The sequence below is a fragment of the Miscanthus floridulus genome, chromosome 1 (genome assembly GCF_019320115.1).
Source record: "Miscanthus floridulus cultivar M001 chromosome 1, ASM1932011v1, whole genome shotgun sequence".
Taxonomy (NCBI): domain Eukaryota; kingdom Viridiplantae; phylum Streptophyta; class Magnoliopsida; order Poales; family Poaceae; genus Miscanthus; species Miscanthus floridulus.
Genome location: NC_089580.1, coordinates 181,023,139 through 181,037,888, shown reverse-complemented (window position 1 = coordinate 181,037,888; position 14,750 = coordinate 181,023,139). Strand labels below are relative to the sequence as shown.

General features: G+C 45.2%; 3 protein-coding genes across 3 annotated transcripts; all 3 read left to right on the top strand.

Annotated features, from left to right (window-relative positions):
• Positions 1-979: 979 nt before the first annotated feature.
• Positions 980-4,345, top strand: LOC136550163 (UDP-glucose 6-dehydrogenase 4-like). The gene is made up of 2 exons (XM_066541652.1): positions 980-1,099; positions 2,672-4,345. Exon 2 carries the CDS (start codon positions 2,686-2,688, stop codon positions 4,126-4,128), a length of 1,443 nt encoding a protein of 480 aa, XP_066397749.1. The 5' UTR covers positions 980-1,099; positions 2,672-2,685; the 3' UTR covers positions 4,129-4,345.
• A 682-nt stretch (positions 4,346-5,027) lies between these two features.
• On the top strand, positions 5,028-6,134 carry LOC136467838 (UDP-glycosyltransferase 73E1-like). Its single transcript, XM_066466633.1, has one exon. The coding sequence runs from the start codon at positions 5,184-5,186 to the stop codon at positions 6,132-6,134; it is 951 nt and encodes a 316-aa protein (XP_066322730.1). The 5' UTR covers positions 5,028-5,183.
• Positions 6,135-9,103: 2,969 nt separating this feature from the next.
• Positions 9,104-13,120, top strand: LOC136504178 (plant intracellular Ras-group-related LRR protein 7). The gene is made up of 9 exons (XM_066499038.1): positions 9,104-9,340; positions 10,509-10,578; positions 11,088-11,134; positions 11,282-11,390; positions 11,593-11,678; positions 11,983-12,073; positions 12,552-12,637; positions 12,718-12,804; positions 12,894-13,120. Exons 1-9 carry the CDS (start codon positions 9,242-9,244, stop codon positions 13,005-13,007), a joined length of 789 nt encoding a protein of 262 aa, XP_066355135.1. The 5' UTR covers positions 9,104-9,241; the 3' UTR covers positions 13,008-13,120.
• Positions 13,121-14,750: the final 1,630 nt, after the last annotated feature.

Below are 14,750 nucleotides of genomic sequence, written 5' to 3'. Positions count from 1 at the left end.
GAGTGAGAACAAAAAAAAAACAAAAAATGCAACTCTTAAACCCGGCTTGATCTGCTTCTTTTTTCATCCGGAACAGTGTTTTTCTCTCACAAATTCCTCCAGCATTCCTCCAAACCATCCAAATTCCTCTAGAATTCCTCTAAGCAAACAGGCCCATAAAAATGGCTCTAGTCCTTTAACTTGTCCAGAAGTGCTCCTCCTCCTCCGTCTGTTTGGTGTGGCTCCGTTCGAAACATTGTTGAAGCCGGTTGTGGAGTTGCACTACACTAAACGAGCCGTAATTTAGAATCAAAGTATGGTATAAGACAATCAAGTTCCCCTCTCGCTGAACTAAAAAAAAGTTCCCCTCTCGCTGCAAAACCACAAACGGTGAAATGTTGAGGTGCATAAAACCATTGTTGATGAGATTTCTTTTTGGATCATTTCTTTCTCTACGAGGCGAGCGTAACAAGCAAACACGCACACCTTACAAAGGTATAATAAGCAAATAAAGAATCTGATCCTACATATACTAGTATTAATATAAAAATAACACCTCATCTAGTCGTTTTCCATCTGGTGCCGTCGCACCATCCTTTTTACCAACAGTCTGGCCTGCACGCCATTGCCGGTATAGACCGCAAGGCGTGCAACCGAAGGAGTCGTAAATGGTTCTGTTGGCAGTCGGTGGGTCAGCTTGGCCCCGCCCGGTCCGTGGCCCTCACCTCATCTCAGCCTGTTCGTCAGTTGGTTTCAGTCAGCCCAAATCAGTCAACCAACAATATTTTTTTCTTACGAAAAACCAACATCAGCCAGCTCAAACCAGCACCAGCACCGATCAGCGAACATGCCCATGGTTTCTCAATCAATAAAAAAAAAAAAACTCTCACCTCCGTGCGATGTGTGGAAAAAAAGGCGTAGGCGTAGCGTAGGTTCGGTGCGTTCGCACGCACCCTCCTATTTAACCCGCTCCTTCCCTCCGCCTTCTCCTCAGGACAGACAGACAGGAAACTCCTCTTCGTCTCCAGTCTCCAACTCCCTCCTCACCCAGATCCAGATCTCGCGGCGAGGCGAGGGGGCGGAGAGACCGCCGGAATCGGATTGGCAACGACTTCAGGAGGTATGCCTCTCTCCGTCTCTGGTCTCGGATCCTTTCCCTGTCCCGGCAATTCCACGTAGCCAGTAGCCAGCCCAGTCCCGTTTTTGCTCTGAGGAAATCCTCTCTTTGCTGTGACCCAGCACTCAAATCGAAACCACTCACCCTCTGGCACTGGTTCAGATTTGTTTTCTGCGTGCTGTTTAAGGCGCGGGGTCAGCTCTAGCACTCTACCACAACGATCAGCGTCTATTTTTCGACCGATTAGACTCAGGAGATCGCGCGGAGATCGCTTATACTCCTACACCTTAGTGGACTGTAATAAGATCCAGGCCGCGTTCTAGTATTTCTTTACTTTGTTTTGGTCTCTAGAAAAATTGGCGAGGAGGAAATGGTCGTCGTCAGTATGTATTGTCAAATGCCATTGAGCTGGGAGCCAGGGAAGACTGGTCATAAAAAAAAGGGCGTCCCCAGTGTAGAGAGCTCTCGCTCTGCGGGGTCTGGGGAAGGGTGTTAGTGGCACAAGCCTTCCCCTCCCCTGTGCAATGTGAGGAGACCGCGACTTAAACCCGGGACCTTCCGGGCACAGGCGGTAAGACTCTACCGCTTGCACTAGACCCGCCCTTCAGGGAAGACTGGTCATACGTTTAGTTTATTTATCACCAAATGTCAGATCTCCACTAGGCATCACCACGTCAAACTACTGCAGTGATCATTGGCGTTGATCACGAGTCTTAACTTAACACAATTGTGCACTGAAATCATTGGATGGCTTATACGGTCATTTTCTTTTCAAAATATGTTATGTGCTCAGAGTTCCTTACTCAGCTACTGTTTTTGGCTTGCAATTGGTAATCTGAAGTATGTATATGAGCCAGCATGCCTACAAAGATTTGCTAGTGGCAATGTTGGCAGTATCAGTGGCTTGTAGCAACAATTTTATTGACTTATGATCTCTGTTGACAAAAGTCGACCAGATTGGTATGCTTCAGTAGTGTGCATGTCAGCTGCTGTTAGATCGTGCACATTGTGCACCACTTGTCACAGTATTATTATTTTGGTTTTAAGCTCTTGTCATTACTCATTTATTATTTGTCGCTACTGGCTTTTCAGCAAATAAACTGATTTGTGAATGCTAACGGGTAATGGCAACCCTGAAAACTTGTAGGGTTAACTGCCGTCATCTGAAATAATTTATTCGACTTAGTACTTTTACAGCTCAAAAAGTTTTTTTTTCTGGAAATATCTGAGAGAACCATTAATTTTGAGTCTTTCTGCATAATATACATCATAGCTGGCATGTCCATGATGATTGCTAGTGGCAATGTTGGCAGTATCGGTGGCTTGTAGCAAAAAATTTATTGACTGATCTATTTTGACAAAAGTCGACCAGACTGGTATGCTTCAGTAGTGTGCATGTCAGCTGCTGTTAGATCGGTGCACATTGTACACCACTTGTCACAGCATTAATATCTGAGAGAGCCATTAATTTTGAGTCTTTGTGCATAATATACGTCATAGCAACTATGCTCTTGTTGCAGTGAGCCATGCTTACTAACATAACTAATTGCTGTTATTGTCATATTCCACATGCAGTCACACTTAGCAAGATGGTGAAGATATGCTGTCTTGGTGCTGGATATGTTGGTGGCCCAACCATGGCTGTCATTGCACTGAAATGCCCTGCTATTGAAGTTTGTGTTGTCGACATTTCAGTTCCACGCATTGCAGCATGGAACAGCGACCAGCTCCCAATTTATGAGCCAGGCCTTGATGATGTGGTCAAGCAGTGCCGTGGCAGGAACCTATTTTTCAGCAATGACATTGAGAAGCATGTTGCTGAGGCTGATATCATCTTCGTCTCTGTCAACACACCAACCAAGACCCGTGGTCTTGGGGCTGGCAAAGCTGCAGATCTAACCTACTGGGAGAGTGCAGCCCGCATGATAGCAGATGTGGCCAAGTCTGACAAGATTGTTGTTGAGAAGTCCACTGTCCCTGTCAAGACTGCTGAAGCCATTGAGAAGATCTTGACACACAATAGTAAGGGAATTAACTTCCAGATCCTCTCAAACCCGGAGTTCCTTGCAGAGGGCACAGCAATTGAGGACCTTTTCAAGCCTGACCGTGTGCTCATCGGTGGTCGGGAGACTCCAGAAGGCCAGAAGGCTGTTAAGGCTCTGAAGGATGTCTATGCCAATTGGGTCCCCGAGGATCGCATTCTCACAACCAATCTATGGTCAGCTGAGCTGTCCAAGCTTGCAGCAAATGCCTTCTTGGCTCAGAGGATCTCTTCAGTGAACGCGATCTCAGCTCTGTGTGAGGCCACTGGTGCCAATGTGGCAGAGGTGTCCTATGCTGTAGGCAAGGATTCGAGGATCGGACCCAGATTCTTGAATGCTAGTGTTGGTTTTGGAGGCTCCTGCTTCCAGAAGGATATCCTCAACCTTGTGTACATCTGCGAGTGCAATGGACTGCCTGAGGTCGCAAACTACTGGAAGCAGGTTATCAAGATCAATAACTACCAGAAGAGCAGATTTGTGAACCGTGTGGTGTCTTCCATGTTCAACACTGTATCTGGAAAGAAGATTGCAGTGCTTGGCTTTGCATTCAAGAAGGACACCGGTGACACGAGGGAGACTGCGGCCATTGATGTCTGCAAGGGCCTTCTTGGAGACAAGGCCAAGATTAGCATCTATGACCCGCAGGTGACCGAGGACCAGATCCAGCGTGATCTTGCAATGAACAAGTTCGACTGGGACCACCCAATCCACCTGCAGCCAATGAGCCCAACCGCAGTGAAGCAGGTCTCTGTGACCTGGGATGCGTATGAAGCCACCAAGGGCGCACATGGTATCTGCATCCTGACTGAGTGGGATGAGTTCAAGGCTCTCGACTACAAGAAGATCTATGACAGCATGCAGAAGCCTGCATTCTTGTTCGATGGCCGCAATGTAATTGATGCTGACAAGATGCGGGAGATTGGCTTCATTGTTTACTCCATAGGGAAGCCCCTTGACCCCTGGCTCAAGGATATGCCTGCCGTGGCTTAAGTGGTAGAAATCCTAGACAAAATGTTGCTGTTTGTTCGAGGACTCCAGTCTGCATCCACATTCCCTGCCCTTTCATCCCCTATAGTGGGTCATGTAGGTCATAGTGAACAGGGTCGTTTGCCCCTTGTGTTTTGACTGTAATGTACTTCAAATGGATGGATTATCTTGTGTTGTCTGGTTACAGATAAATGGATAATAAATAGCAAGACTTATCAGATGATCTCTATGTTAATGTATACTAGCGCATATGTGTTTGAAGCTGTTATAAAAAAAAACACAGCAAATCAGCTGTGCAACCCTCAATACCACTGGTAAGCTAAACTGACTTCTCAGTAAGCTATTCGTTGATTCAGATTTGCAGGGAATTGCTGAAGAATCCAATTGTTGTGTGTTTTGTGCTGAATATTGGAGCGTGTTTAGTTTCAGGAAGTTGGAATTTTGGGCTACTTTAGCACTTTCGTTTTTATTTGGCAATTAGTGTTCAAACATGGACTAATTAGGCTCAAAACGTTCGTCTCGCAATTTTCCACCAAACTGTGCAATTAATTTTTTTTTCGTCTATATTTAATGCTCTATGCACGGGCCGCAAACATTCGATATGATGGCGACTGTAGCACTTTTTTTGATTTTGGGTTGAAACTAAACATGGGCTTGGTCTCTAGCCAAACCAGCAAAAGGAACGTCGTGACTCATGACTGACCCGAATTTATTATCACTCACAGCAAGGATGAGGAAAAAAAAATCTCTGTTGTCTCTGGATGTCATATGTGTACGGTGTACCTGAGTCCTGAGATTGGCAGATGCAAGAAATGCAATATGCATGTCCTTTCAGTTAACAAACTTAACGGACAGTCATAGGACTGTAATCGTACACCATCTTTTCTTTGCCCTTGCAAAGGACATCAGTACATCACATCATCTTTGTGTTTCAGAAGGCGTACATCGCCACTAGATATGACCGTTACGCATTTGCAAATGCCATCCACCGTGCACGGTTGGACTCTGCTCTAGCGACCACCACTGGCATCGCAGCTCTCCTCGTTCCGATCAGCGCCATGCGGCCGTCATCGTCCGTAGCGTCGTCAGGGGACACGGCGGCGCCGCGCATGTACTTCATCCCGTTCCCGACGCCGGGGCACGCGCTGCCGATGTCCGACCTCGCCCGCCTCTTCGCGTCCCGCGGCGCCGACGCCACGCTCGTCCTCACGTGCGCCAACGCCGCCAGGCTCGGTGGCCCCGTCGCCCGCGCGGCCGCCGCGGGCCTCCGCATCCGTATCATCGCTCTCACGCTGCCCGCAGAGGCCGCCGGGCTCACGGGTGGTCACGAGAGCGCCGACGACCTTCCCAACCGCGAGCTCGCCGGGCCTTTCGCGATCGCAGTTGACCTTCTCGCGCCGCTCTTCGCTGATCTCCTGCGCCGCCAGCCTGCCGACGCCGTCGTGTTTGACGGTGTCCTCCCGTGGGCTGCCACTGCCGCCCCGGAGCTCGGCATCCCGTGGTACGCGTTCACCGGCACGGGGTGCTTCACGCTCGCGGAGCAGCGTGCTCTGCTACTCCACAGCCCACAGAATGGCGTGGCGTCGGACACCGAGCCGTTCCTCGTGCCGGGCCTCCCCGACGCGGTGCGGCTCACCAGGTCGAGGCTCGCCGAGGCGACGCTCCCGGGCGCGCACTCGCGTGAGTTCTTGAACCGCATGTTCGACGCCGAGCGCGCCACGTCCGGGTGGGTCGTCAACTCGTTCGCAGACCTCGAGCAGAGGTACATCGAACACTACGAGAAGGATACGGGGAAGCCGGTGTTCGCCGTCGGGCCGGTCTGCCTCATCAACGGCGACGGCGACGGCGACGACACCCTGGAGCGCGGCCGCGGCGGGGAGGCCGATACGGCCGCCGAGGCCGCGCGGGTGCTGAGGTGGCTGGACACGAAACCCGCACGGTCGGTGGTCTACTTTTGTATAGGTGGGTTGAACTCAGGGATGGATTGGATGGGCAGGGTCCAAGCATGACCCGGACAGAAAATAACTATAATTAGTTTAATTAGTTGCTTTGAGATGCGTGCAATTTTTAAAAGGAGGAGTACCGGAGCAGATCTCATCAATATATTCCATTTTGCTAACATACAAAATGATAACTTACATTTCTTTATAAAATTATTACATTCCAAAAGTGTCAAATGTTAAGAAATTAGTGCCCCGGTCTAAATCTAACTTACACTCATACCAACAAAACTGAATGTTTAATTTAGCAGCAGTGAAACTGACGCACACCACCCCATTAACAACTCAATGGTTACTTATCACAGGTCAGGTTTCCTGTCACAAGCAATGCAGAAGACAGAAAAGAAACCGTCAAAGATGTCCACCATTGTTGCTGCATGTGTGAAAGGAATATAATCTTTAGTTCTATAAGCAATAACAAATACTAAGCCAACTAGATAACACTTAACACATGTGTTACTTACTTTAGGAGACGAAGACATTTGGAATGTGACTTGTCTTCAACCAATCCGTGCCCGTATCTTCTCTGCACCTCTCTTTCAGCACAGGACTGCAGCCAGAGATGGTCAGTTCCTCCAGCGCAGTCAAGCACTGCAGACCTGTCGGCAGAGAGACCAGCTTCGGACAGCAGCTCATCTCCAGAGATTCAAGCGCTAGAAGCTCGCCTAGCCACTCTGGAAGAGCCTCCAGTGCAGCACAATTCAGAATCCTCAGGCTCCGCAAGGTTGTAAGGGACCGGATGGCCTCTGGCAGAACACCTAGCGTCTCACAGTACTCGATCACCAGATCCTCGAGCTTTGGTCTGTGCCGTAACAGTATCCAGCCACTAGAGGTAGCATGACAATTTCTGATCCAGAGTCTTCTCAGAAGCGACGCAGAAGCCGAAGACGATGGTCCGACGATTCTACCCACTGATAACATCTCGCTGCTGCTGGACACCGACAGATCTGCCACAGCATCTGGCAGGCGCGGGCTTGGCCTCAGCCGTGGGCATTCTGTCACAGTGACAATTTTAAGAGCAGGGAACATGGATAAGTCTAATTGATTATCCGTATGATCCATTGCTGATGATGTTGGCCAGGTCTCAAGGTTGGGCATGTCTTCAAAGTGCAGTTCCTTCAATGATCGATATAGATTACTACCATGTTTCGCCACAAATATTTCAGAGCCCATGCTATTAACACCAGTCATGTGAGCTGAAGAGACTGGAGATACGGAAAATTACCAAACGGTGGAAGGCAACTACAGTTATGGATATTGCTCAAACTGAGGGATACTATATTCGGAAGCCACAACTCCATGCTCTTCATCATCCAGCTGGCTAACTTACTGCCCATGAAACCATCTATCTCAAGGATTTCAAGGTTTTCAGGTGGCACGAGAACTTCAAGAAATGTTTCGATGCTTGTGGGATCACCACATGGACATGAACTCCATGAGACCATGACAAAGTCAAGCTGCTTAGCTTTCTCTTGTTCCTTATATTTGCTCTCTTAGCATCAGTCGTCAGATAGTTCTTGTTTGACCAACACTCAATCCTCAGCTCACCAGTTAATAGATTGAGGTCTTCTAGCTCTGCAATACCGCTATGTTTGTCACCTACAATGAGTAAGGACAATGTTTCAAGTTTTTTCCACTGCCCAAACCACTAGGCAGCCCCTCCAAAGTTCGGCATTGATCATTTCTCAGGTGCATTTGATTGCTATTTCTTATTATGCCACCAGGTAACTTAGTCAGCTGCTCACACCCAGCGAGGTTCAAACTCTCCAGCATCACAAGGTTAGACATGGAATCAGGAAATCTGAGTAGACTCCAGCATCGGAATAAGTTCAGGATCTTCAAATGGTGAAGATTTCCAATTGATTCAGGTAATCCCTCCAGACCAATATTCCAGGATAGATCCAAAGTCTGCAAAGTTTGGTAGAATACCAATTGATATGGGCAATGCCAAACTGCTTAATGATGTGACCAATTTGAGAACTTGGAGAGGCAGGGAAACGTTTTCAGAATCTACACTATACTATACGTAGTATACGATTTAGAACGGAGAGGATACTATACTCTATACTCTCCCTATTCTAAATTACAAGTCACTTTAACTTTTTTTGGTACATATAAATTATCTATCTGGATATACATTATATCGTTATATCTAGTTGCATAGTAAATTGGTTGTGCCAAAAAAAATCAAAGTGATTTATAATTTAGAATGGAGGGAATACTATATTTGATTAGGTGGACATAAAGCAACGTTTATAGGCCACCGGGTAGGGATGCAGGGGCGTCCGGTCTAGGGATGATGATTACACCCGTGGGACCTGTAAGTGTCTTCAGGTCAGGACTCACGATAGTGTCTAGTCGGGTACGAGTGTCATATTTTATCCGTGAAGTACGAGTGTCATATTTTATCCGTGAAGTCGGGTACGAGTGTCATATTTTATCCGTGAGTGACCCGCGGGGCTCGAAACATATGTTTTTTTTTCATTCCAATTAGAGGTCTAGAAGTAAATTTTCCCATGGATTCATATAGATTATGTTGTCCACATAGTATGTACTACTAGAATAGATTTGAGTTGTTGTGAACTTCTGATTCATTGATAATGATAAATTGATAATTATGTGTTATTTTCTTTCAATTTTTTTTTTGTTATTATGTTATATATGTTATCTTCTTATTAGCACCTGTACGTGCGGCTGCGGATGTGACACTGCATCCACAGATTTTTTTTAATTAAAAAAACAGATGTTGTCACATACCATGAACTTTTAGTCGAAAAAAAATACCACGAACTTTTTGTTGAGGACAGATTTTTACTCGACCCGCACCGTCCGCGACCGTTACGATCCATAGTCCCGGCCGTTATGCACGGGCTGCCAAAATTTGTTGGAGGACTCGGAGCCGGAGAGATATACGGATACGCACCTGCCGGCGAGAGAGCCAGCCAGTTTGGCGGCCCCACTGGACAGTGCGACCACTAGGCGCCGTAGCAAACGGTTCCCCGTTGGTATAGATCCCACCGCCCCCGTCCGGCCGTGCCCCGCCTCTGCCTCCCTCCATCTGAAGTCGCCAACGACGACCCAGCCAAAAGTCCACAGCCTTTTCCAAGGAGAAAGGGATGGGCTGCTGCAGCAGCCGGAGCTCCGATTCGCCGGCCAGCCGCGTGACGCGGTGGCGCTCCACAGGGATCGTCGCGCTCCGGGACGTCAGATTGAAGGTTCGCGCCATCTCCCCCCCACCCAAACTTTGCCCGTCGTCATAATTATGGTTTTTCTTTTTCCGATTCTCCCAGCGTTTCTTCGGCTTTGCCCAATTTTGTGCCCTTCCGGTGATTCTGAGTTACTAGAATATGTCATGGTGAAAGAATTATGAATAGGGCCTTTGTAAGCTGGCCTCGGCTGGGGAGATTTCTATGGCAAAGTATTAGTGTAATTACTAGTACAGTAGTAGTACTCCATCGTCGTTAACAAATGTTGAGTTACTTATTTGTTTTCTGCTTCTACAGTATTATTAGTACCTAATATAATCTCCAATTGTTAGGAGTAAACCTCGATCTTCTCCATCCATCGACACATTATGAGCAGAAGTCCTGCTGGCCGCTTATATATATAATAAAGGGATAGTGAACTGCTATTAGGGTTTGTGATTCTAGGCATGTTACTGCACGTAACGTTTTATTTGACAGATATGATTTAGTTCTGGTCCTGATTGTCGCATCGTGACGCACAGCTGAATTGGTTCTTGATGTGTACAAACGCATGTTCAGTGAAAACCAAATAGGGATAGGAGCAAACGCATGTACAGTGAAAATCAAATAGGGATTGGAGTATATTTGGTATCTGGGTTACAAGGAACTATACAAGCATTTCCCCTTACAACTCAGAAAGTACCATCTGTTGCTAAACCTTTAAATATTGCAAAACATTTGTTATGCTTCACACTACCAGTCACTATTTCAGCGATGTATACTTCTTCAGTAGCATTTGAAGGGGACTTTCGTGGTTAAGCATGTTATCACCACTCGGTAGCTTGTAAGATTTCAGCGATATTTTTTCTGCAGAGGATAGGTTGAGAATGTGTATCCTGAATTCCTGATATATAAGATTGATGCACAAACATGAAAAGTTCAAGGTCGACACTAGTATTTGTTCAGTTGCTTATCGTTCTGTATCTTTTTCTACTATATTTCTTCACATTTGAGAGATGCATATATTGCCAATTTATATGTGATGCCTCTACAAGCACAAGTAGACTTTCTCGAACATGCAGGATAGCTGCATATCTTTGTATTATAGCGAAAAGCACAAGTAGACTTTGTACACCTCTTTTACTGAATATCACGTTTTTCTCTTCCAGTGTTGTTTTATGTAAGTGTTCTCTTGCAGGAAGTGCCAAATGAAGTTCTACAAGTGGGCAATTCCTTGAGAACTCTGGACTTGACAAATAACAAGCTAGGTAATCAGATTTTATTCGTACCTGTTTGTTACATTCAGCTTTCAATGGACATATCACAAGTACAAAAGGAATTTTATGTTTTACTAATCTTCAATGTCAGTGTTTGTTTTTCTTTCATTTGTTGGTACTTAGCTATTGAAGTACTTGTCGACAGATATTTGTTGTTCTCTCTCTTTTATTATTTACATAAGTATCAGTTGTGGGGACATCTTTTCTATTTCACTTGCCAGTTTGGTAAAGTACATATACTTGGAGCAAAATTGCTACAGTTAAGTTCTTTTCATTCTTTTTCCTCATGGGGAATTCTTCCATGGCTTCTCCAGAGAAGTTTCTCCTCTTTTGTGGAACTGACAAAAATTATTCTTAGCACCTCGCATGGGCATAGTTTCTGAATATGAATCCAAATAACCTCACCTACTATAAACCACATGTGCTCTTTTTTTTATATATATTTTATATTTATTATGCTTCTTGTGAGCAGTGTTAATTGTTTCTATTTTATGTTGCAGTTGAGATTCCCCAGGAAATTGGCAGACTTGTGAATATGCAAAGGCTTGTAAGAGTTTCCATCATTAGAAGTCGTCATATTTATTATCCGATTAGAAATGCATGCTGAAAGAATGATTCTTCCTTCTAATGTATCCCTGTCTTTTGAATTATGGTTGTTTGGAGTGAACTATTTTGTCCTTTTCTGTTTCTGTAGGTTTTGGCTGGTAATTTGATTGAAAACATCCCAGCTAATATTGGATACCTGCGGAATCTTAAAATCCTCACACTTGACAGAAATATGATCTCTATCTTGCCTGAAGAATGTTAGTTCCTACAAACCTATCTTTCTCTAACACAAATACACATGGAAGTGAAATATGCAAAGTGTTATTATTATATGTTTAGCTACAACAACTAACCTTTGTGAAGGTGTTACAACCTTCATCTTAGCAATTAGAGATTTATAACAGTCATACTCTAATTAGTATGGCCTCCATTTCTAACCTTTCCTTTTTTTTCATCCAGTGGGTTCGCTGTCAAACCTTCAGCAACTTTCTGTTTCTCAAAATTCTTTACTGTGCCTGCCTAAGAGTGTAGGAGATTTGCGCAAAGTAAGTTTCTGATTTGGCTAAAAGATGCCGAAATCTTTTTCTTATTTTTGGAAGTCCTTGAGAGTCATGTCTGGTCACTCAAAAAAAAATATGGATAGCTATATACGACAGAAACAAGAATTTATTCTTTTGTTTCGTCAAATATAAATATCTTGATTCTAAATTTCATTATCTGAAACTAGTTCATCTTGATAAATTCCATCATTTTTCCATTCATAGCAAAAGTTTTCTGAAGTTTTTATTTATAATGGTCAGTGCTCTATCTGATCACTGGGGTACTGTTATTTTACTTTGTGTAATGCAGATGTCACTACTCAATGTATCTGATAACAAACTGAAGGAACTTCCAGAATCAATTGGAGCTTGCAGTTCCCTGGAAGAATTTCAGGCCAATGGTATTCATCAGTTCCTGCAATTCTACCTTGATCTCATTTCAGTCCCCCACCCCCTCCTTTGCTTTCATGTGCATGCACTCAAGAACACTGTTATACAATTAATCCTATATGGTATTTTTACCTTCTTACCATTTGCCAATCTACAAAAAGTTGGGGTGTCACAATCGTATTCTCCTAGGATGCTCTTCTACTTTATGATTGGAGTAAAGGTGGACCTTGCTCTGTTTGGAACACAAACTCAGCATGCACCACAGCAGAACATGGGTGCTGCAGAACATTTCTCTTTCTCATCTCCTATGGTAGCACCTACAGTCCATTTGACAAGGGAAAGCCATGCACGCTTTTGTGCACCTGTGGTGAAATAAATTAAATAGGATTTAGGCATGTAGCCATTGATAACAGATACGAAATACAGCATGCTTTTCATTTCCTTTAGCATCTCCTACCTCTGGAACTAATCTTGAAGCAAAATATTCAGGAAATGCTATTGAAGATGTGCCATCGTCAATTTGCAACCTAGTTTGCCTTAAATTCTTGTCACTGAATGGCAACAAAATTCGTCAGGTATTATGCACTGGATATTTGTTGTTCAGTTACAACAAAATTGCAACAGCCTGTCACCCAACTTGAACTTGCATTTTCAGCTTCCGCAAAACTTACTGAAAGACTGCACGGCTCTTCAGAATTTGTCGCTGCACGACAACCCAATCACAATGGACCAGTTCCAACAAGTAAGTTACATGCAGCATCTAGAGTTTTCCTGCACCCTAGGCAATCTTGTCTTGGTTATAGTCCATTTTGTTTTTCGTATTTGTTGCAGATGGATGGATTTGAAGAGTTTGAGGCACGCAGAAGGAAGAAATTCGACAAGCAGATTGATTCAAGGGTCATGATGGGCTCCACGGCCCTGGATGAAGGGGTTGATTTCCACTGATTTTAGAATAAGTGACTTCCATTCTTTCTAATTGGTCAGGACCGTAGATCTGTACATATCAGTCTCACATCCCGCAAAAAAAAAAAAAAAAAAAAAAAAAACCCGGACACGCATATCATTACACATATAAATGAACTGAATTCGTCATTTTTTCTTGTAACCAACGCTGTAAGTGGCCCTGTAGATCTTGTGTACTCCCTCTATCCCAAATTGTAAGTCATTCCAAGAATCTTGGAGAGTCAAAGCTTCTCAAGTTTGACTAAAATTATAAAAAAAATTACAAAGATTTATGACATCAAATAGGTATATTATAAAAATATAATTAACAAAGAATCTATTGGTACTTAGTTGGTATCATAAATGTTATTATTTTATTATATAAATTTGGTCAAACTTGAGATGCTTTGACTCTCTAAGATTCTTGGAATGACTTACCATTTGGGATGGAGGTTACCATTTGGGATGGAGGGAGTAGTACATATGGCAACGTATTGATTGCATTTGGCGCACTTCGCCATCTTTTTTGCTCTGCTACTGGTGAGGTCCATCTTGACAGCCACCGTTGCAAAGACATGACAACTGAGTCTGCAGTAGTACTTGGCTAGTCAACACAGATTCCACCCTGATGATGCAAGGGAGAAAAGGAATTCAACTGTGACTCGTGAACAGGACATTATTGGTGGTGCCTTCACTGCGCCATCGGGGTGCACTGTTCTTCGAATCCATTTTTCTCTCACCTTCCTTCGCCTGTCACTGACACAAACCGGAGGTACAGAAGCTAGTATTTTCTGCTCCTTAAGACTGTCTCCAACGAGAGACCTAAACCCAAATATAGGTGTTGCACAGTTGTTTTGTCTATCAAAATCAGACTCTAACGGACCACCCAAACACTGTACCCATTTTGCCTACCGGCGGAAAGGATACGCAAAAAAAGCATCACGATTCCTCGCTACGCAAATCTCTCTGTCCTCGCCCGCTCCCCACGCCCTCTCCGTCCTCGCCCGCTCCGCGCGCCCGCGCCGGCCGGGGCGGAGCTCCCCCGCGCCCTCTCCGTCCTCGCCCACTCCGCGCGCCCGCGCCCTCGGCGGCCGGGGCGGAGCTCCCCCGCGCCCGCGCCCGCGGCGGCCTGCCGGGCCCGAGCTCGCCCGGGCGCGCCCGTTCCGGTGCTCTGCGGCTTCCTTGGTTTCGTCTTCGCGAGCTCCGGCGGCTTCGTCTTCTTTTTGCGTTCGTTGTTGGAGTTCGGGATTTTTTGGGTGCGGCTTTCTTTTCCTGTGCGTGACCCATACGGTGAAATATGGGTCAGCTCCGTTGGAGATAGTCTTAGCTCCAGCTCCTGTACGCTACAGTGCTACAGTATAAGAGCTGGAGCTGGCGGGAGCTCTACCAAACTGCCCCAAAGTTTCAATGCATTGAAGCATAGAGGAGGGGGAGGGTGAGAAAAATCACATGAGTCAAACGCCCGTGTTTAGTTTACCGAATTTTAGAATTGGGGCTACCGTAGCACTTTCGTTTTTATTTGGCAATTAGTGTTCAATCATGGACCAATTAGGCTCAAAACGTTTGTCTCGCAATTTCCAACTAAATTGTGCAATTAGTTTTTTTTCGTCTACATTTAATGCTCCATGCACGTATCGCAAGATTCGATGTGATGGCTACTGTAGCACTTTTTGGGAATTTGGGTTTGGAACGCCCTTATTTAGTTGGACCCCAAAATCCAAAAGGTTGCTACAGTACCTGTCACAT

Excerpts from the sequence above, each read along its gene's own strand:
- LOC136550163 (XM_066541652.1), top strand. The coding sequence starts at position 2,686 with ATGGTGAAGATATGCTGTCTTGGTGCTGGATATGTTGGTGGCCCAACC.
- LOC136467838 (XM_066466633.1), top strand. The coding sequence starts at position 5,184 with ATGCGGCCGTCATCGTCCGTAGCGTCGTCAGGGGACACGGCGGCGCCG.
- LOC136504178 (XM_066499038.1), top strand. The coding sequence starts at position 9,242 with ATGGGCTGCTGCAGCAGCCGGAGCTCCGATTCGCCGGCCAGCCGCGTG. Across the intron at positions 9,341-10,508 it reads TCCGGGACGTCAGATTGAAG|GAAGTGCCAAATGAAGTTCT; the intron begins GTTCGCGCCATC and ends GTTCTCTTGCAG. Across the intron at positions 11,679-11,982 it reads GTGTAGGAGATTTGCGCAAA|ATGTCACTACTCAATGTATC; the intron begins GTAAGTTTCTGA and ends TGTGTAATGCAG.